General features: G+C 53.6%; 1 protein-coding gene across 3 annotated transcripts in view; it reads right to left on the bottom strand.

Moving 5' to 3' along the window:
* Nucleotides 1-22,371, bottom strand: part of KCNH6 (potassium voltage-gated channel subfamily H member 6) — a 129,033-nt gene that overhangs the window by 39,990 nt on the left and 66,672 nt on the right. For 2 of the 3 annotated variants that reach the window (XM_075911217.1, XM_075911218.1), the window contains 3 exons: nt 12,827-12,936; nt 9,450-9,762; nt 5,793-6,004 (listed from right to left, as the gene is read on the bottom strand). In XM_075911217.1, the coding sequence (XP_075767332.1) occupies nt 5,793-6,004; nt 9,450-9,762; nt 12,827-12,936 (635 nt within the window). The remainder of the gene's footprint in view (nt 1-5,792; nt 6,005-9,449; nt 9,763-12,826; nt 12,937-22,371) is intronic. The other variant, XM_075911219.1, reaches the window with a different exon arrangement.

The raw sequence follows: 22,371 nt of genomic DNA, 5'->3' as shown, positions 1-22,371 counted from the left end.
ATCTCCAACCCTGCACCCCCTCCATGGAAAAGTGCAGCCCTTGACCACTTACCAAAACCTTGGAGTGCCCACCCCTGGCCTAGTGGTTAGAACAGGGGTCTGGAAGTCAGCACTCCTGGGTTCTGCCCTCCCTGCTGGAAGGAAAGTGAGGCTTGGAGGGGGCTAGGAGTCAGGAATCCTGGGTTCCTTGCCTTGCTCCGGAGAAACACGTCTAGTGGTTAAACACGGTATTGAGGCCGATCAGCGAACCCAGGCGGCTTAGAGATTTAAAGTGGGGGGGGGGGGGGGGGGGGGGACTGACGTTTCCCAGAACACTCGCTGGGGACCCAGGCCAGGGACGCTGGGGAGAGCACAGGCTCGGTGCTGGCCACCCTGCCCGGAGCAGGGACCTGTCAGCTTCAATCCCATCACCTCCCAGCTGGCTAATGACCCAGTATTGACAGGCTGGTGTGGCCGAGCCAGCGTCAGCCCTGTTGCCTGGCAGCGGGTCCCTGTGCGCGGTGGCTGGCCATGCTGGGCCCTCCGGCCCTAGGGCACATGGAATCCAAAGTCAATGCGCTGCTCCGGGTGGATGCTTTTAGAGAGCAGAGAATTACGCCCCTTGAGATATTCCTAGGGGACAGCGGGTGCTGGAGGAGGCTTCTCTCCCACATGCCAGCTAGGAGCCAGCTAGCCTAAGGGCACATTACCAATGCCTCTGGGGCCTAGCGCACTGAACGCCAGGCCGGGAATCACAGAATCATAGACTCCTAGGGCCGGAAGAGACCTCAGGAGTCATCGAGTCCAGCCCCTTGCCCAAGGCAGGACCAACCCAACTCAATCCTCCCAGCCAGGGCTTGGTCAAGCCGGGACTTAACCTCTAGGGATGGAGAGTCCACCCCCTCCCTAGGGAACCCAGCCCAGTGCCTCCTAGGGAAATAGTTTGTCCTAATATTCAACCTAGACCCCCCTCACTGCAACTTGAGCCCATTGCTCCTTGTTCTGCCACCTGCCACCACTGAGAACAGCCTCTCTCCATCCTCTTTGGAACCCCCCTTTTCTGGAAGTTGCAGGCTGCTCTCAAATCCCCCCTCACTCTTCTCTTCTGCAGACTAAACAAACCCAACTCCCTCAGCCCCTCCTTGTAAGTCAATCAGGAAACTGCATTTTTTTTCACCCAGCTCCAGGAGGGGAGTGGGGTCTAGCGGTTACAACACGGGACTAGAACAGGGGTGGGCAATAAAATGGCAGTGGGTCACCAGGATTAGCCCCTGGCAGGCTGCCACTACAGTGACCTGTGCCTTCACAAGTACAGGTGATTGCAGCTCCCGTTGGCTACAGATTGCCGGCCCCAGCCAATGGGAGCTATGGGAAGTGGCACGGACTGGGACGCTGCTTCTTGCAGCTCCTATGGGCTGGGAATGGTGATCCGCAGCCAATGGGAGCTGCAATTGCCCATCCCTTCAGAGGCGCAGGTAAATATAGCAGTGGGGGCGAATTGTGTCTGGGCCATGGGCTGGTATTTGCCCTCCCCTGGATTAGAAGGAAGGATTCATGAGCTCTGGGAGCAGGCATGGGATTGAATTGTTAGAGCAGGGCTCTGTGAGTCAAGATTCCTTTCCCAGCTTAGGGAGAGAATGTTGTCTAGTGGTGAAAGCAGGCAACCTGGGGGCTTGGACTGCTGGTGTCCTTTTCTAGGTCTGGGAGGCAGGTCCATAGTAGATTGCTCATGGGGCCAGGAAGCCATGACTTTGGACAAGTCACTTGCCCATCAAGTGCCTCAGTTTCCCTGTCTGTAAAATGGAGATAATGAGACTGACCCCTTGGGAGCACCTTCCAGACATTCTTTTGGGCCCAAGGAGTTCATAGGCTAAGAAGCCTTGCAAGATCCTTGGATGAAATGTGCTCTCTCAGTGCAAAGGATAACAGAGTAATGCTGCCACACAATTATTAATAATAATTATTATTCCCACACCCCCCACTGGGCAATATCTGCTTTCACTCCCATGGGCCCGTCTGCACTACCCAGCACAGCAATGCTTAATGATTTTGGTTCATTCAGTTAAAATTAAATAACATCCTATAGGATACTTTAAAACCGTTCTCTCTTATTTGCATAGGAGGTGGAATTCAGCCTGGTACCGAGTCCTGCACTCACCCCCATACTCCCTGTCTCTCTTGGGCTGGGTCCTGGGGATTGTCAGCCCTTGGATAATTTGCACCCTGCAAATTAGTGACTCTTTGGCGTCTAATTCCTTCTTGGCTGCTACTGAGCTATTAGCCTCAAGCACATCCTGCAGCAATGAGTTCCACTGGTGACCCAAAGGCGTGCTAGATGAAAAAAAAGCCGGGCAAAACCCTAGCTTGCTTTGCACAGGTGAGCTAGTGGGTGTGGAAAGGGTGTAGGAAGTGCCTCTGCACAAGCAGGACAGGAATGTGAGCTACAGCAACACTCGGGGCTCTGGCTGAGGCCCAGCAGTTCTACATCCCCAGAGATGTGGCTTCCTTTGCGCATTGTGCCATGAGCTGGCGCTGCCCCTGGGCCCATCCCCCCAAGCCATCCAGGACCCTCAGCTCGTCCACTCCGGACTGGTCTCACTCACTGAGCTAATGGGCTACGGCTGAGCCATTCACCTCTGCACCCCAGAGCAGGGACCCCTGCAGGTGAGGGGCACCTAAAAACCCACAGACCCCAGGGAGGCGGAGTCCCTGTCTATGGATTAGAGGCTCCCAGGGACTGGGCTCTCTCTTGTAGGTGGGAAGGAGGCAGCCGGGTGTTTCCCAGTTAATGTAACCGCCCCCCCGCACCCCCCACCTTTCCCTTCCAAGGCGCCTGCGAAAGGGACAACCACCACCTGGCGCTGCGTCCCATGTGATGAAGGGACGCTGCCACCTGGTGGCTGCCACAGGAACTGTCACCAGCTCCGCTCACCAGGGTCCCCTCCACCAATTCCTACCCTCCACGCTCAGAAGGGAGGTGTTCACAGCGCACACAAACCCGGCCGGCCATGTGTTTGGCTGCGGGGTGGGAGGGGGGATCTCTTGCAGAATGGGGGTAAGGAACAGCCATGCCAAAGGCAGGTCCCCCCCCTTCCTCCTGCAGCCGGGCAGACAAAGGCGCCAGACCTTCGGCATATTCAACAGGCCAAAAAAATTCAGTCTGGCTTAATTGAGGGGTGCAAGCAAAGATGCAGATTTCATCCCCTCTCCCCCACCCTGCGGGCCTGCCCCCTCCCCACTGGTATGGAGATACAAACAAGAGTTTTCTCCCTGGAAAAGGCGACGCTTTGCTGCCGAGAGGAACAGCTCCGAGGTGCAAGGAAAGGACAAGAGCGCGGTGCCAGCCTCCCGGCAGCGAGGGCTCTGCTACTGCTGGCACGGAGCAGCAAAGGCTTCCCCGGAGCGCCGCTGCTTTACACCAGCTGAGGCTCTGCCCCACGCCCTTCGCCAAAGCTCCTCTCGTTTCCACCTGCAGAGGGCCGGGCCCACGGGCCGCCTCTCAGCCCCTTGTGCTCGCTCTCTCCGAAGTGCTCTGTCTGGCCCGAGCCCAAACACCTCCCAGCCAGTAATGCCAGGAGGCGAGCAGATGGGAGAGAGGCAGGAGGGGGGAGACGGGGATTGTTACGGGCTAGATTGTAACTACCATCTGCCCCAGCAAATCCCCATGGTCTCCCTGCTCCCCCTGGCTCTGGGGGAGGAGGAATTAATTCACCCCTTGGTTCAAGCAGCTCCTGCCCTCCATGTGCCCACCAGCGACTCTAGCCAAGAAGGAAGGGGGAGGAGCCAGCGGCCAGTCCCCTCCCCTCCCTGCCCTCCAGCCCCACCCCCCAGGTGCTTGTAGCAGAGCGTGAAAGGCATCACAAGGATCGGAGCAGGGGCGTAAGGGAGAATCGAGCTCCCTGTGATTCTCCTGCATGGCCGAGGAGGGCACTGCCAGTCTGGCTCCGTGAGATGACGAGGCACGTCTCAGTGAGCGTACCGCACACGGGGACAGCAACCCCCCAGTGCAACCCCCGTCCCTCCGGCATGCTGGTTCCCAGTCACTTGGGGTTGCCCAGAGCAGCCCCCTGGACAGACAGTGGCATGGGCAGCATTCTACAAAGCCGGTAGGGCAGCCTGCCGCAGTGGGTCTGGAGCCCAGCTTGGCCATGAGCTCTCGCCGTCTGGGCAGCCACATGCAGGCCCTGAGCGAACATGGGCTCTGGGAATGGCTTTCGGTGGGGCGGCCGCACGAGAACCCAGGTGTGAAGAGCAGAGTGGGGCCAGACAGAGCGAAATGCTGCCCAGCCCCAGGCGCGGCCGGGGCGGAGGGGACGTGTTGAACGGAGTCCCAAGCAGGCAGGGACCCGCGCCCCACTCAGCTGCTTTGGGAAACGTGTGACTCTGCCCCAGACATTCACCACCGCATTACGGACGACGGGGAGCGGCCTCCCGCAGCCCACGGCCGCCTCCTTGGGAAGGGCGAAGGATCCCGACTTCTCCCCATGGGAGACGCAGACCGGCCCGGGGGATCAGGCCACCAGGGAAAATGGGGACGTGAGACACCCACCCCGCAGCTCCTGCCTGCAGGGAAAGGCCGTTTACCGCTGAGTAGACCCCAAAGCAACACCTCTCGCCCTTTCCAAGTCCACACCTTCCCCAACTTTTTTATTCCGTGAAAATCTCAAGATTTCAACCCAATATGGGACAAAAGAAAAAATGTGGTTAAAATACGGCAAGTTCTTGCAGGACAGAAATTCCAGTGTTTGCGCCGCTCCGCAAATTGGTATGAGCTGCCCCTCCCCCCCACCAATCTATCTCACAAATTAGTGTGAGCTGCCCCTCCCCCCCACCAATCTATCTCACAAATTAGTGTGAGCTGCCCCTCCCCCCACCAATCTATCTCACAAGTTAGTGTGAGCTGCCCCTCCCCCCCACCAATCTATCTCACTAATTAGTGTGAGCTGCCCCTCCCCCCACCAATCTATCTCACTAATTAGTGTGAGCTGCCCCTCCCCCCCACCAATCTATCTCACAAATTAGTGAGCTGCCCCTCCCCCCACCAATCTATCTCACTAATTAGTGTGAGCTGCCCCTCCCCCCCACCAATCTATCTCACAAATTAGTGTGAGCTGCCCCTCCCCCCCACCAATCTATCTCACTAATTAGTGTGAGCTGCCCCTCCCCCCCACCAATCTATCTCACTAATTAGTGTGAGCTGCCCCTCCCCCCCACCAATCTATCTCACAAATTAGTGAGCTGCCCCTCCCCCACCAATCTGCCCCCAGGCCTGCTGAAGGGGGTGGGATGGGGAGCAAAGGGGCCAGTTGCCCCCGGGCCCAGCAATTCACAAGGGCCCAGGGCTCCCAGCTGTCGCTGCTGCTATTGTAGCAGCAGCATCACCCGGAGCCCCTGGCCCTTTAAATCACCGTGAGGGCGAAGCGCTCGGCTCTGAGGCCTGGGGGGAGGTGCGCCGTGGTCCAGGCAGCACTGACGGTTGGCTGCCCCCAGCCCCGCCACTTCCCCCCAAGGTTGCCCCTCTTCCAGGAGCATGGAGCTGACCTCCCCCCCCCACACACCTTCCCCAGGGGCCAGGCGAGGCTGTCAGCTCCCCTGTCTGCCCCACAAAACGTGTGTGATCTGCCTCTCCCCCCACCAATCTGCATCACAAAATGAGTGTGAGCTGCCCTTCCCCCCACCAATTTACTGCACAAATTAGCATGCAACCCTCCCACCCCACCCCACGACTGCTCCACGAATGAGCATGATCATTCCCTCCAGCTGCCGCGAGTGCCCCTGGCCTGGAGAGGCGCTCTCCCCCCCCCCAACCGTACCTGCGTGACTTTCTCGGTGACGTTCTGCGTGCGCTCCGTCACCTTGTGGGGCGCGATGATCTCGATCTCGGTGGTGGAGCCCGAGCGGTGCTTCTCCAGGTTGAACTCCACAAAGTTGAGGGTGAACTGCGGGATCTGGCTGATGGTGCGGTACCTCATGAGGTCGGAGTCCGAGGTGGAGTTCTGGGGGTTGGGCTTGGCTTGGGAGGCCTCTGGAACAAACCCAGGCAGGAGAGACACGCTCAGGAGAGTGACACACAGGGTACGTCTAGACCACATGGCTCCGTCGACGGAGCCATGTAGATTTGTTTGTTCGGCAAAGGGAAATGAAGCCGCGATTTAAATAATCGCGGCTTCATTTAAATTTAAATGGCTGCCCCGCTCTGCCGATCAGCTGTTTGTCGGCAGATCAGGACAGTCTGGACACTCCCCTGCTGACATGAAAGCCCTTTATCAACCTCCCCGGTAAACCTCATCCTACGAGGCATAACGGGGAGGTCGATAAAGGGCTTTCAGGTTGGCACGGGAGTGTCCAGACTAGCGCACTGAGCCGACACACAGCTGATCAGCTGTTTGTCGACTCAGCGCGGCAGCCATTTAAATTTAAAGGAAGCCGCGATAATTTAAATCGCGGCTTCATTTCCCATTGCTGATCAATGGAGCCATGTAGTTTAGACACACCCAAACTGATTAACCATCAGCGTCCTAGTCCCTGTGGACAAGGTAGCCCAGGATGAGCCGCGGGAGAGAAGCTGTCTGGAGACACATGCTATTTCGACAGGCCCGTTTCGCATGGGCCAAAATTCCCCAAAGCCACTAGTGATCTTGGGGGCACATGGAAGGGGCTTGGTTTTCAGAAAGAGCCCCTCAAAACCAATCCCCTTTCAGGCGTCTCGAGATTGGCACCAAAAAACAGCAGCACCTGAATCCCTAGTCACTGCAAAAGCATCTTGCCAATCAGCCTCAATCCTGGTAGCTACTCGCCACCTATCGGTGGTGGCAGGGTACGAACGTCAGCAGCATCCAAAAACTGTGTGGAAGCCCCTACAATGACAGATAGGGCCCCTCAGGCCACAGGCGTCCACTGGCAAGACTCCTGAAGCTGTTTTTACCTCACCTGCTCCCACCCTCTGAGCTGGGTTGGTCATTAGTCCTGACTTCTCAAACTAGCAGCTCCTAGAGGGACGGGGAGCAGAGTCCGGCTTTGGTAGGGCGAAGACATCACCGCTGGATTTCTACGATTTGGCCCCAAAGCCGGACGGCATCCCATCCGATCCAACTCAATGGGCCAGGGCAGGGTTGGTCCCGGTGGGGCAGTGTCTCTCAACCCTTTTTTATAAAATACCCCCTTTTCAGAAAAAAATTATAACTACCCCCAGTACCTACAGTTTTCAGACACACATTTTTTTTCTACCATTGCAACACATTTGTTTAAACAACTTAATTGTAGCCAGGCGGGTGCTGAAATTTTGGGGTGTAAAAAGTACAAAAATAATAAAATGCTGTAAAACTTAAAACAAAAATACTGTTCTCTCCAAATTTCAGTTGTGTTGACGTACCCGCCCAGACTTCTCAAGTACCCCTAAGGGGACTCCTACCGCTGGTTGAGAAGTACCCCTAAGGGGACTCCTACGGCTGTGGGGGTATGTTCTAGTGTTCTTCCAGACTTGTTTAATGTTCCAGACCTCTGGGACCTGATTCCCCAGCCCAGTAGATCTCACCAGCAGGACATATTTCCGAAAGCACCCTCAATTTTTCAAATATAAACACGTCCTTCCAGGGGCAGCCCGTGAGCCTAGGCAGTTGCCTAGGGTGCCGCCGGCCCGGGCGCCTGATAATGACATCGCGCCCTGTGATTATGTCACGGTCATTGACAGCCGAACAGGCGGGGGCGCTGATCGTGCCTTCCACCTAGGACGCCAGCTGCCGCAGCCGACCTCAGGCTGCTCCTGCGTCCTTCATTCCATCCCCTGTTCTCCACTGTGAGCCTTATTTGTCTCTCTCCTCGCCTTGCAACCTTTCAGTATCTGTGGACTCTCGTGTTCCTCTGCCCGACTGTGGCTGAGCCAAGCAGCAGATACGTACCTTGTTCCATTTTGGTTGGATATGAGGAAAAAATATTTCCCTAGGAGGGGGGTGAAGCACTGGGATGGGATCCCTAGGGTGGGGTGGAATCTCCATCCTTAAAGTTTTTAAGGCCCTGGGTGGGATGGTTTAGCTGGGGTTGGTCCTGCTTTGGGCAGGGGTTGGACTCAATGACCTCCTGAGGTCTCGTCCAGCCCTAGGATTCTATTATTCTAATTTTTCCTCCTCAAACGATCCGTCCAACCACTGAGTTGGCAAAACGTGGTGGCCATTTTTATGCAAATTAGGCACGAGATATTTAAATCCCTGCCTCATTTGCAATGTTGCCCTGCCTAAATCTGCATCCCTCTGCCAACAGAGGGATGCAGTCTAGACATACCCCTTCTGTGAGGAGCTTTTTGAACATGCCCAGCACGCGGAGGGCCTGTCGGGCATTGAGCTCCTGGACAGGCTAGATGCAGATCTCTCTAGACGGGGGGCTCTTGAGTGCATCTTTTTGGGGTCTCAGTGGGAACAGAGCCCTTCAGAAGAGCCAGCTACAATTATGGGTGCTGAACACTGGAAAATCGAGCGACTGAAAACTTAGGTCCAAGGCCCTGTCTCAGCATTCCTGGATTGTTTCTCTGTCCTCGCTGCAGGTCTGTAGTGGAGCCGGCTGGACATTTTTTGGAGCAGAAAATGCCAGTTTGCCAAATCCAAAACTCACTGCAGAAATGTGCCAGCCTTGGGCAGCACTGTGCTCCAGGATGGCACTTCTGGTCCAACGGTGAGAGACCCATATCAGGGGTCCGGGCACACACCTGGCACGTGGAGGACCCAGTGTCAAGACCCTGCTCCGAGTCAGCTGCCAGCCGAGTGCCCGAACCACAGAGCTATTGGCTACGTCGGCGCGGCTCTCTCCCATTTGCTTTAAATCTCAAAACCTCAACCTTGTTCAAGCACTGGAGCTCTTGTTTTCCCACCAGCCCTGGAGTGCAATGCCCCCCGACTCAGTATCCGCTGCAAAGGTCAGTGGCTCGCTGGGGCAGGATGGGGTTTCCGGATTAAATATGTGGGCCCGAACATGAAGCTTCTACGTACTATCTCGACTGCAGCCACGAATCTGAACTGACCTCTCCCTCTTCGGGAGCTGAGGGCCAGGAATCAGGCAAGAACCCGGCAGGGTTTGGGGATGGCAGATTTATAATGCAGACAAAGACAGGTTCACTCAGAAACTTTCACACACAGGCCTCCATCACCAAAGGCACACAGGTGCCTAACTCCCCTAGACTCCAATGATTTCAGCTCCCATTGGTGGCAGCTCCCATTGGTCTCATTTCAGGATCCGGGCTGTAGAGAGACAGCCAGATCTACAGCTGAGATACATTCGGAGACCCGCCCACCCGGCACGTGGAAATGTACCGGAGTCAGTTTGTGCCCTAGGAGACACACTCCTCATTGCTGCTTCATTTGGGAGAAGGCAACAGAGGGTGAAAACCTGCCCCGAACAGGTGAGAGGAGGGCCGGCCTGCTGGAAGAGCTCTGTGCCGCCTCCCCATTGGTAGCGACATGTCTGCCGGTGCTGTTCCCTACCTGAGTTTGCCCTCCTCTCCCTGAATTTTCTCTGGAACTCAGACCCGGTGACCTCAAAGTTGTCCAAGGAGGAGACCCTGCGGAGGCTGTGGAAGCTGCCCCCCGGGCGAGCCCGAACCAAGCCCCAAGCAGCGTAGGACCCCGGTGGGCCCAGGAAGGGAGGCTCTCGTTTCGGGGACGAGTGATGCACGGTGGGGACGGGCTCCAGGCTCGGCCGCCTCTCCTTTTCCAGGAGGGACTCGGTCTCTGACTGGACACAGTTCTCCTTGGCAGGAGTCTTCAAGTCCCTCAGAATCAGGGAGTCGCCCCTGGGCTTTAAGACAGCCAGGAGAAAGCGTGTGGTTAGGAGGCGCCCTGGAATGCTGAGGTGGGAGGGGAGGAGGGTCGGGAAAGAGGGAGGACGGAGGGCTGGGGTAGCGCTGCTGTGTCACGGGTTAAACACCGGCTGGGACCGGAACTGAGCATGGCTATGGAATCCCACCAGCCCTGACAGCCTGCGAGGCCCCCGGTGCCCACCAACAGAGTCCTGGGGTGGCGTGCGACGTGTTGCTGAGCCGCTAGCAGATAGGGAAGCAGGAGGAAAGAGGCAGACCCAGAGGTGGATTTATCTGGCGCACAGGCCACGAGGTAGCTTCTGTTCACAGTGATTCTAGGACCCCAGGAAACTACATGCTCCCTTCCCTCTCCCCACTGCCTGCTAAGGGTGGGTCCATATAGTGACTCCTTCACCCGTGGTTGACAGACGATGCCTAATCCATGCCAGAGAGCAAGACCATGCCACTGGGGGCGCTGCTGCTATTCTCAGGCTTTCCTCTCCCACCCTCTCCACAGTGCCTGCGCAACTCAGTCCTCTGGAAACTGAGCAGAGGCCTCCTGACTTAAGAGACTCCTGCAGTGACAAGCCTGAGACACAACCACCCCTTGCATGAAACGCACGCTGCATGAAATCCCAGAGCCCCAGCAGGCTCACGTTGCTGCACATGTGCCCAACAGAGACCAGGCCCCGAAGGGGTACAGCGTTTCCCACTGCCAGCCAGGATAAAAAGCTCACATTGCACATTTCAGGCTGCCCCTGGGCTTGGGCTCCCAGAAATACAGTGCTGGTCTGTGACTCTTCTGAGGGAAACCAGCCCCGCTCCACCTCACTCCGAACACCCTGCCAAAGCGCTGGCACTAGCTCAGCTCTGCTTTGTCCCCAGAGGCTCTGCAGGCTGCTGCTGGCCTCCGTCTATCAACAGGCTGCTCCTCCAAGATCTTCACTCAGCTTCTGATGGAGCTGTGCTTTTCTTCTGAGGCTCGCAGCCTCCTCTGAAAATGAACCCTGGAGATCTGAATGTTATTACCCCCCACTCTTTTGCTACTGGCCACTTTGCTCTTGCTAAGCAGCTATCACTCCGGTAAGACACCACTCAAGGCAACAGAAAGTCAGCTTGTCCTGGGAGCACTTGGCGACACTCCAGATAGTCTATGTTTGACAGCCCAGCAAGTACGTTCTACCTGTATGTCCCTACAGCCTTTGACAGCCCAGCAGGTACGTTCTACCTGTACGTCCCTAGGGCCTTCGACAGCCCAGCAGGACGTTCTACCTGTATGTCCCTACAGCCTTTGACAGCCTTACAGGTATGTTCTACCTGAATCTCCCTAGGGCTCTCAGCAGCACAACAGGTGCCTTTTACCCAAATGAATCTATACCATCAGTCAGCACAGCTGCTGTATTTTATCTTGACATACCAAGTATTCTTCAAAAGTGACGAGGAGTCCTGTGGCACCTTATAGACTAACTGAAGTGTAGGAGCATAAGCTTTCGTGGGCAAAAGCTTATGCTCCTACACTTCAGTTAGTCTATAAGGTGCCACAGGACTCCTCGTCACTTTTGCAGATTCAGACTAACACGGCTACTCCTCTGATACTTGACAAGTATTCTTGACAGCCCACCAAGCACCTTGTACCTGGACATACATAAAACATTTTGCAGCACAGCAGATGCCTTCTGCCTGGCTGAACTTAGAACATTTGGCAACATGGGTGCCCTTGTACATGGACATGCCTGGAACATTCAAAAGCACAGCAGGTGCTTTCTACCTAGATATACCTAGAACTTTTGGTAGCACAGAAAATTCCTTCCACTTAGATGTCCTAGAATATTTGGTAGCATAGCAGGAGCCTTCTATCTATATGTACCTAGAACATTTGGTAGTAGAGAATGTGCCTTCTATGTAGATGTACCTAGAACATTTGATATCACAGAAAGAGCCTTCTATGTAGATGTACCTAGAACATTTGATAGTAGAGCGCGTGCCTTCTATGTAGATGTACCTAGAACATTTGATAGCACAGAAAGAGCCTTCTATCTAGATATACCTAGAATATTTGGTAGCACAGAAAGTGCCTTCTATCTAGCTATATCTAGAATATTTAGCTGCACAGCATGTGCTTGCTACCTATGCATAACTGGAACATTTGTAGTAGCCAAGAGGATAATGAGAACAGCAATCTCTTCTTAAGTTCTAACATTAAGAAGCCAATAACCTTTTCCCTCTCCCATTAAGTTGATGAAGCCATCATTGTTGCAGGCCCTCATGCACAGGAACAACGTAATCTTTGTTGGCCCAATAGCAGGGAAGAGACGAGCAAGATGACTTGTTAGAATGTATTTGGAATCCGGAGCCCATGATAATGCATGAAGGCGGCACGGGGACTGGCAGGAAAATTTTAAGAAATGTGTCATTTCAAGGAAAACTTGCACCAAAATTCTGGGGTTTAACTCATTGATTTATACCAGATTCATGTAGCTCCCAGTGAAGCCATCTCAAACCAGCACAATGTCCCTTCTTAGGAGCGGTATATCTGTGCCGTCCTTCCAGGCTTTCTTCCTAGCTGAGGAGTTCTAGAATCAGTTAGGACTTTCTTTGTTGAGGTTACCCCTCAACCTTAATCCAAGCCCCCTGCAGGTTTCAAAAGCCATGCCTATCACTGCACAGTCTGTTGCCAGCCACGGGGTGTGTGTGCATGCACATGGGGTGTGTGTGTGTGTATGTGGACCCACTTCTTTCTCCCAGCTGGAAACAGCTGTTCAACTGTGCACCACGGGCTACATACGGCCACCAAGAGATGGGAATTCTCCTTTAGTTCCAGTGGTGAGGACTGGAGCTCTTCATGCAGGACCAGGGAAGTTCTGAGCAACAAAGGCAACGACCACAAAGTCTCTACCTCGCCAAAGCTTTGGCTCAGTGTTTAACCATTAAAAGAAAGACGCTAAATCCAGACACCGCACCAGCCACAGCAGCTACCGAAAGGGACGGGTGGGGGAGAGCCAAGGAAGGGCACTGGGTCCTGGCCTAAGGTATCAGCTTATAGTGTACAAAGTCTATGGTTACCTTTCCATAGTCAATGGCTACTCCATCAAACTCACTGGTGGGCAGAGATTTCCGCTGGATTTTGAGTCGCTGCAGGGACGGGAGACTAAACTTCAACCTCTTACCTTGACCTTGTTAAAAAGAAAAACACAAACAAAACACAAGAGACACACATGTAACCTAGCTGCACGTGGACCCTGAGAGAAACGTGTGGGGGGCCGTGGGGGGACGGGGACGCAGCCAAGCTGTGCCAGCTGCTGCCTGTGGCTGTGAGAAACCCTCAGCTGTTCTGGATTCTGCTGTCGGTTCTAATGCCTGGCTGGGCCGTGCCAGGGCCTACATGAGGTCGCTATCAGTCCAGCATGGCTGGACTGGGTGTCCTAGAGAGGAACAGTTCTGTATCTCCACCCCGTGGGACGCCGGCACCCAGCTGTGTCGCAGGCCAGTGCTTAATTGGTCTTGCTTGCCTCATCCATTAGGAAAACCGCTTGAGCCCCGGCGCCTCTTTCATTATAATTAAGCCCGGATCCCGTCCCTACAAGCGTCACGGAGACCAACTCCTGACCATTCGCAATGCGGCTCTCACCCACAGGGAAATCCAAGCCTCCCAGCGCCGTGCCAAGCCACCCAGAGAATGCCACTGGTACCAGGACCCAGAGCTCTGAGCGCTGACTCCATCCCACCTCCGCGTCCCGTTTACAAGCCCACAGGCCTCTCCAGAGCGGGGCAAGCACATCAGGTCCCCTCTCAGCCTGCCTGCAACGCCATGGCTGGCTCAGTCAGACCTCAGTAGCTCGTGGGACCTTCTCCTTGTCCCTGCCGGATCAAGGAAAATCCCGGTGTGCATCATCCCCCCCAGGAAGCAATATCACTTGCTCCCGTGTATTTGGTCCACGTTTGACTACAACATCCGGCCCCCACTGGGAAAGACACAGATGGGAATTTCAAAGCCATCTAAGGGATTCGGACAGAATGGGAGCTGAGCCTCTAGATCTCCCAGGTGGGTTTTGGCAACTAGGCTCTACAGATACCACGCACCCCGTGGCAACATTTTTAAGAGTGGGGGGTGTGCTGACATCCCCTCCATTACTCTGCCCTGCCCCCTCCCCAGCTGAGGCTGGAAGCAAAGCTCTGGTGTGCAGGCAGCAGCCAGGACCCAGGGCTGGCAGCAGACCCCACAGCATGCAGGGCCAAAGCAGAGCCCCCGGTGCACAGGGCCAGCGGCCAGGACCCAGAGCCAGAATCAGCCCCCCGGCGCACAGGGCCAGCAGCAGAGCCTGAGTACCTGGGACAGCAGCCGAGCTTTGTAGACATAGCAAAATGAAGCGGCGATTTAAATAATCGCCGCTTCATTTACATCAAAATGGCTGCCACGCTGTGCCGACCAGCTGTTTGGCGGCACAGCGCAGTAGTCTGGACACTCGGCGGTCGACATCAAAAGCCTTTGTCAACCGCCCCGGTAATCCTCATCCCACGAGGCATAACAGGGCGGTCGACAAAGGCTTTTGATGTCGACCGCCGAGCATCCAGACTACCATGCCGTGCCGCCAAACAGCTGATCGGCACAGTGTGGCGGCCATTTTTATGTAAATGAAGTGGCAATTATTTAAATCGTCGCTTCATTTTGCTATGTCTACAAAGCTCATCTACATGGCTCCGTCGATAGAGCCGTGTAGCGTAGACATACCCTTTAAGTCATATGACAGAGGTCTGTGCGGTGAATCTAGAGGTTTCAACCCCATGTGGGTGCCAGTATGAAGTCACAGGGTGGAATTCCTGTTTTTTCCATTTGCTCTTTTAAAAACCTAGGAAATTACAAAAATGATGTGAACCGAGCTTTATTTTGATCGTAAAACTCTCAAAAGCTAAGAAATGCCAGCATTAAGGTTGCCTGTGTAACCTTAATTCAGCCCCCTTGTGCATATGCATTATGATACAGCCTTTAATGACATGATCACACACTGTTTCTTCCAGTGGACACCCTGCCTCATTCAGTGCACAGAATGGACATGCTCAGGGTTGTGTAATGAAGACAGCTGGCTGTAGGACCTTTGCCTCATTTGCTGCTGAAGTTGGAAGGTATAGTGGATAAGATAGGGGATAGTAGGCACCAAAAGGATGGTTTAATGAATAAGGCAACTGAATGTTGTCCTGGAGACCTGGAGTTTACCTCTGCCCATGTCACAAAATTCCTGTACGATGCTGGAAAATCACATAAAACAAACTTTTCGCAAGTGGTCACTAAAGGCACCTTCCTCATTTCCCAGGCATCTGACGCGTGACTCAGGCTTTGCAGAAGCACAGAGCGCTCACAGCTGCATATGAAGGTAATGGGAGCTGTGCGGCGAACATCTCAAGAGCTAGATGCTGTTAAGCACTCTGAGAAGTCCGGTCCTCTGAGCCTCAATGGGGCCAGGGGCAGTTTCGACCTTCCTATCTGTGTGTTTCAATTCCTGTCTGAAACACAGAGATCACCATGTCTCCTCCCAGGACCGCCGTGCGAATCCGTGCACTGGAATACTGGGTGGAGCACGCAGACCTAGACTGCAGTGAAGTTAGATGTTTAAGTAGCTTGGAGCACGCGGGCCACAGAGAGTCCCGTGTTAAGCACCCTAGAAAATCCAGGAGTAAATGACTTTTCCTGTGTTTACAGCAGGGTGTGTGCTGTGCGCAGATCAGAAAGCCCAGGGCCACATACTGAACAGGGAGAAAACAAAACAGTGACTAGCTGGGAGGGCCAGTGGGGAACGGAGCAAAACTCCAGATTGCCCCATCCCTCCCTGCCCTTAGGATGGGGGGACAGGAAGAGTAGGGGGGTCCCAGGCTGGGGTTGGAGGCACGTGCCCCCCCCTTAGTGGATGTGCTCTCCCCCTCCCGTATGGATAAGAACTTTCATTTTCTTGCAATAATACAATGCATAACATGCATACAAGTTGTGACGTAGTGGGGGTAACTTGCTAGGGCTGTGGGCGACCTCTGCTGTCTGTAGCAAGACCCAGCAGGGCAGGGGGTGAGTCATTATGCAAAGGGGGCTCCAAACCTGTCTGACCAGCTACCCCCCAGGGAGAGAAACAAAGGAAGGTGGAATGCCACCCCTGGCTGGGGGGCAGGGCTGAAGGAGAGGTTTTTTTAGTTTCTGTCTGGGATCATGGAGGAGACAGCCTAGGGAAAGGAGCTGGAATTTAGGGGCCCAGTATCCCCCATCTCAAGGGGGGCTGAGGCATCCTAGGCCACTCCTGGAACCAGATTATATCTGTGCTGTGCTGTATCCTGGAGAAGCAATAAACTCCCTCTATTCTACTGGAGGGTAGAGTCTGTTCGTGCCATTTCGGGGGGGCAGGGGACGGGAAAACCCCAACGCTCCGTCACACAAGTCTAGCGAGACACGCAGCATGTAGGTCCCATAGAGATGTACTGGAGGATTTCAAAGCGTGTACGCCAGGGGTCTCAAACTCACAGCCCGCAGCCCAACCCCATCCAGAGCAGTTGTGCAATCCCGCCCAGGAGTCCTGGCGGGTGGGGGTGGGGTGGTCTGGTCCCAGCCTGCAAGCCCTGCCCCTTTTTACCATTGCCCCGCCCTCTTCTCCCCGTGGCATGCCACCTCCCACTGCATGTGGCCCCAGGGCGGCCTGGCATGGCGCCACAGGATCAGCCCTGCCCACTGCTCGCGGCGGCGGGAGCTGCAGGGAAGTGGAGCGCCCTTGGTGAATGCACTCGTTCCACCAGGAGGTGTGGGGGACCCAACCACTGCTGCCACGCAGCTCCAGGCCCCCCTGGTAATCCTTAATGCAGCCGTGTACACGTCCCAAACGTGTATTGAGATTGGTGTAGGCCAGTGGTCACCAACCAGTCGATCGGGATCTACCGGGAGATCTTGGAGCCTCTGACAGGGGATCCCAACTGGTTTGGCCAAGAGGCTGTCAAGTGCCAGCACGTCAGCTGCCCCTTCCCCCACTGCTGTGCACCTCCTGCCCTTTGCCTTGGAACTGACCCCCACCTATCCCGGGAGCCTCCTGCTTGCTGTGCAAGGCAGGGGAGGGAGAGGAGGGGCACTGATTTCAAGGTGCCCCCTCTCCCACTCCGTATCCCATCTCCACAGAGCAGAGAGGGGGCGCAACGGGACTGGCGATGGAGGGAGTTTGCTGGCTGCTTTTTGGGAGTGGTCCAGGGTCAGGACAGGGGTGAGCCTGCCTTAGCCCCACTGCACCCCCACCCAGGAGTCACCTGAGGTAAGCAGTGCCCAGCTGGAGCCAGCATCCCAAATCCCTACCCCAGTCATGAACCTCTTTGTGCACCCCGAACCCCTACCCTAGCCCCGAGCATCCCTGCATCCAAACACTCTCTCAGAGCCTGCACCTAGAACCCCCTCCTGCACCCCAATGGCCTGCCCCAATCCCCCCTCACACGCCAAATCCATTAACCCAAGACCAGAGCCTGCCCCAGCCAGATGAAAGTGAGAGGATGGGGGCGGGAGGGAGGATGGAGTGAGCAGGGGCGGGACCTCGGAGAAGGAGCACAAATGAGGCAGGGCAAGGGTGTTTGGGTACAAGGTAGGTCTTGGATTGCACTTAAATTCAAAAAGTGATCTCGTGCTTAAAAGGGTTGGAGACTCCTGGTGGAAGATGATTTGTAAGGAGGTACCCAGAGTACGAGAGCCCACAGCCCAACACGGCAATTTAAATGTATTGCCATACTGCGTTTAGAAAGCATAGAATCATAGAACCACAGAACCGGAAGAGACCTCAGGAGGTCATCAAGTCCAGCCCCCTGCTCTAGGCAGGACCAATCCCAACTAAATCAACCCGGAGGGATTGATTTTTCAAAGGTGCGGATCCCTTGCACCTCTCTGTGCCTTTAGGTGCCTAAATATCTTTCCAAATCTGACCTTTCATTTCTCCTTGCCTCATTTTCCCACCTGAACCAGGGGCGTTCCAATTCTGCCTTCTTTGTTTAAGCCCCTGCAAATACTTATCACAGTCCAGCTACGCAGATCAGTTTCCCCATGCAGACAATCCCTTAGGCACTCGGCTCTCCAAGGCAGCAGGTGTTTCTTACAATGCGTTGGCGCTGCTGAGCCTAGGACAACGGGCCCTGATCTCCGGTGGGTCTTCTGGGGCATAGAGGACGACAGACGCTGTCATAAATCAGACTAGCTGTGTGCCTATTACAGAGCGCTCCAGCAAACCCCTCTGAAATGCTGACACGTGGCATTTCGTCTGGTTTCAGCACAGGGACGGATTGCCGGTTTGGGAACCAGGAAAGGAAACAGAAGCCTCCAAAGAAGCCCATCCCTGGAGTTTGTTTGTTTGTGCACTCAGACTTGACTGCACCCCCATCAACAGAGTCCAACCCCGCAACTTCTAACTCGCACGGCTGGGACCGGCCCACCGACTCTGCTACCGCTGCTGTGGTAATGGGCCCCACCCCCTGATCTCAGAGCCACCGGAGATCAGTGGTGTTTGGATCGCAGATGCGTCCATCTCTGAAAGAGCCAGGAAGGAACGGGTCATGTCCGTGTTGGCTCCAGGCTAGTAGGGAGACCAGGCAGGTGACAGAATATCTGTTATTGGACCAACTGCTTTGGGTGAAAGAGACGTGTTTTCGGGCGAGTCCCTTTCCTACGCCTGAAGAATTCTGGGAAGCGCCAAAGCTTGTCCTTCACCCCGGAAGCCGGCCACTCGTCTTGTCGAACAGACGGATGGGTGCTGTGTAGGGGTTGTGTAATGAGTCTGGGACAGTAACATGGCCTCCCTCTGACCCGCAAGAGGAAGGGTCCTCTAAGACCCCTTGGTGGGCGGGCCCAGCCTCACGTAGCCCTGCCCTCAGGAAGCAGGGAGGCGGGACTAGGAGTATAAGAGCTGAGAGCTCATTTGGCGTCCAGTAGCTGAACAGGCCAGACGCTTGGCCCCAGCTCCTGCAGCGAAGGGTCCAGCCATGGGAGGTCCCCTGCCGGCGCTTAGGGTTGCCAGGTGTCTGGTATTGACCCGGACAGTCCGGTATTTTCGCCTCCTGTCTGGTAAAAAAATTCAGAAAATACCAGACACCTAAAATGTCCAGTATTTTCTGATTTTTTTTCCCAGCCAGGAGGCAAAAATACCGGACACCTGACAACCCTAGTGCTCCTTTTTTTCCCCCTCAACAGAATTTTTTCCCTGGTGTTTTTTTTTGGGGGGGGGGGGGGGTGTATTTTTGGTTCAACCATCTGGCAACCCTACTGGCCCCCGACGACTGGCCCGGGCCGCTGAGACTGCTGCCACAGCCTGAAGACATGCCGAGATCTCCAGGACCCTCAGAGGGCCCCAGTGACGGGGCTGGCCCACTTAGGCCCCTGCCTGAGCCGGAGCTGGAACCCATGGACACATTGCCAGCAACCTCCGTTCCCAGCCGATGCCACGGAGCAGCACCCGAGTCAGGGAAACTGGGAAGCATCCCAGGGACAGCTGATCCCAGGGCAGCTGAGGAAATGGAGGGCAGGTGGGCAGCATGTTGCGACTTGAATCCCCGCTGTTGCATAAATTGCAAGGTTCATCCCCTGGAGGCCAGTCTAATTTGCCCACAGAAGAGAGTCACACTTTCAGGCTGGGTCCAACTCCATTTTATTGTTTGCAAGCAATGGTCAGCCAAGGAGCTATTGCTCAAAGCAAAGCTGACCCTGGGCTTTGGCTAAGCATCCTTTTTTATACTTTCTTTAACTTTCTTATCCAACTTGGCACGTCTTGATTTGTTACCTTAGCTTCGTGTTGCAGCGTTATTGGTTAGCATATTTCAACTCTATTCCACTCAGTAACAACCACCAGTACAGCTTACTTAAGCAATAGCAATTAGCAAATTTTCCTAACTCAAGTAATACGTATAATCCAGTCCTTGAGAAATGGGTCTAAACAGCTAGTTCCCCTTTTTACTACAGCTTCTAAAACATGCGCAATTAGATATGTGCTGTTTCAAGCTTAAGTAATGGAAGGGGGAAGAAGCACACATAGTTTTTACTATATTTTACTACAATTCCCTCCTCAAGATGCTTTCTTCGAATTATACTTAATCTGTTTCAGCCATTGCTAGATTCTGGTAATGTACATTTCACGTTTTACAATTGACTGCACAGTCCGCTGTACAAGAGCTATAAGACATGGTGCTAGACAAGGCAATAAGCATAACATTATCATAACAAAACAGAACTAAACAGGAATGTGTACCAACATAGCACAATAAGATTCGTGTTCATGTTCTTCTTACTAATTTTCAGTTTTAGTCTCTTTGTAGTCAGAAATCTTTGGGCTTTGGCGGTGTCCTAGAAGCTGAGTTTTCCTCTTTTTCTTTGCATGCAGGGGAGAGGTTACTAGCACATCACCCTGTAATATTTTATTTTGGTTCTTCTGGTATCCAACAGGTGGGAAAGCAGGACCAGAAGAGAGAGGCTTATCAGCAGTCGGGGTAGGATCATTTTGAGATGGAAGGATCTTTTTGCAGTGAGAAGCCTTGGCCAACAGTCAGTTCTTGGTACTTCACAGCGGTGTTGGTGGTTAGCAAAACTTGGTAAAGGTCTTTCTAGAGTGGTCTTTCGCTGATGGACATAAGAGTATTCTCTGAGCCAAAAGCCAGCTAGCTCTTTTAGAACCAAGGTTATTTCCTAGGAATGAAGCAAACCGTAAAAACAATCCCGCGCGGTTGTTTGACACCGGCCTTATCAAAGTGAGGCCTTTTTGGCATGTGGTTGCCAGGGGAACCAGGGTCACAGTAACTGCTGTAGCATATGCTTCTCAGGCTGACTTAATGATTTGAGTTTGTCAGTCCTCAGCAAGATACCATGGACTGCCTCAGCTTACTCCTATAGTTCTTTTCTCTTGACTTTGGGGTTCTTCTTAATCTACTAGGTTAAATACAACAATTTAAGGGGTTTTAATTTACTCTGGAAGTGCCGGTACAGCACTAACATTATTATAAATGTTAAAATCAAAACTCCTCACATAATTTGGCAAACATTATTCAAATCCATTCCCAAGATATTTCGTCGCCTTACTGGCGCTGCCCATGATTATAGGTTTGACCTCTACTGCCTGGTTGAGTGCTGCAGAGATAGGTGTTTGGCATGGTCCACGGTGTTTCCCCATCTGTGCGTACCTCAGACAGCCAGCCCCGATATATCTTTGGGCATTGGCCACCAACTTCTTGATCTTTGCCTGCAGGGCCAGTAAACCCTCCTCTGGTACTTACTTCCGCCGTGCCACTCAGCATCTCATGTGAGGTTATCTCCACTACCGAAGTGCGATAAAGCCACATTCTATTGACGGTCAGGCCGCTTGATGAGGGACTGTTATGCACACAGACGGATATATAGAGGGGCAGGATGGAGTGATCAGTCTGGGTAGTCAAACACCAGTAGGTACCGTTCATTTGGACCAGCTCGATGTTCATTTGTTTCTCTGAGACAACCACATCAAACCTAGGCAGATTCGTCATGATGTTAAATGGGCAGATACATAAAATTTCCTTATCAAAGTGGGTGCAACAATCCCTGGGTATAGGGAGGCTCCCACACCTTCAGAATAAACAATGCTTCTTATTTATGTATATGCCCCTGCTTTGGTACAGGCAGGGAGGTTACTATTCTGATCTGATCTGAGTGAGGAATCCCCAGAGAGGCCAAAAACGAATGGTTGTACTATGCCCTGTCCAGGTGGGCCTTTGGGTCCTCATGGATTCTTTCTTTCCCCACTCCCATGGGTAGGCACAGGGGAGATAATCTCCAGTCCAAACATCAGGTTAGGTCTAGTGAAGTAGACACAGAGCTGGACAGATCCTTCAAACTATTTAGGATCAATTGATTAGCTTGGCTGGTGTGTAGGCCTTCACGGGCACTGGATATTACTGCATTTACAAGCCTGGATTCTTATACAATTTCTGGGCTATGACATAAGTGTTGCTGACAGAGTTTCCAGGCTCAAACCAATCTGCGATGGTATCTGCTAAGCCTTGTCATTGCCTACTCAGGCATTTGCCAATTTGATTAGCCAGTTCTAGCACACAGCTGGTCTGTACCAGTGTGGAACATCATCAAGGTAAAGATCAGTGACAGTTGTCCTGGTTCTGGGACAGGGGCCTGTTCAGGGCATGATGCACAGTTGGGAGGTTCTATTTTGTCCTTAAAGTCCTGGTTGATGATATCCAAATGAGGGCAAGTTAGCAATGGCCATTCATTAAAGCAAAACCAAACCAGTCTGGTGGGAAGGGGCTAGTACCCATCTCCCATCCTTCTGTTCACGTGATGCACTCTTTGCTTCCTTCCAGTTCTTTTTGTTCACCTGTGGAGACATTGTTAACATTCTCCCAGCCTAAACAATTTTCTATACACATCATTTGCAATACGTATTACAATTACGACATACAAGACAAACTTGGACAGAACACAAACTTATTATGTCATGACACAGAACCATGGTTTTTTTGTTGTTGTTGTTTTTCTTCAACTGGCACCAGCACTTTCTGATGATCTGAAAGACAAGAAAACATTTCTCCCCCATCGGGGTGGCCTATTATAACTTAAAATACTGCCTAAGATCTGTTAGGGG

Source organism: Pelodiscus sinensis, chromosome 29, assembly GCF_049634645.1.
Source record: "Pelodiscus sinensis isolate JC-2024 chromosome 29, ASM4963464v1, whole genome shotgun sequence".
In the NCBI taxonomy this organism is placed as follows: domain Eukaryota; kingdom Metazoa; phylum Chordata; order Testudines; family Trionychidae; genus Pelodiscus; species Pelodiscus sinensis.
Note: the sequence above shows the minus strand (reverse complement) of the source record. Positions and strands in the feature narration are given on the sequence as shown.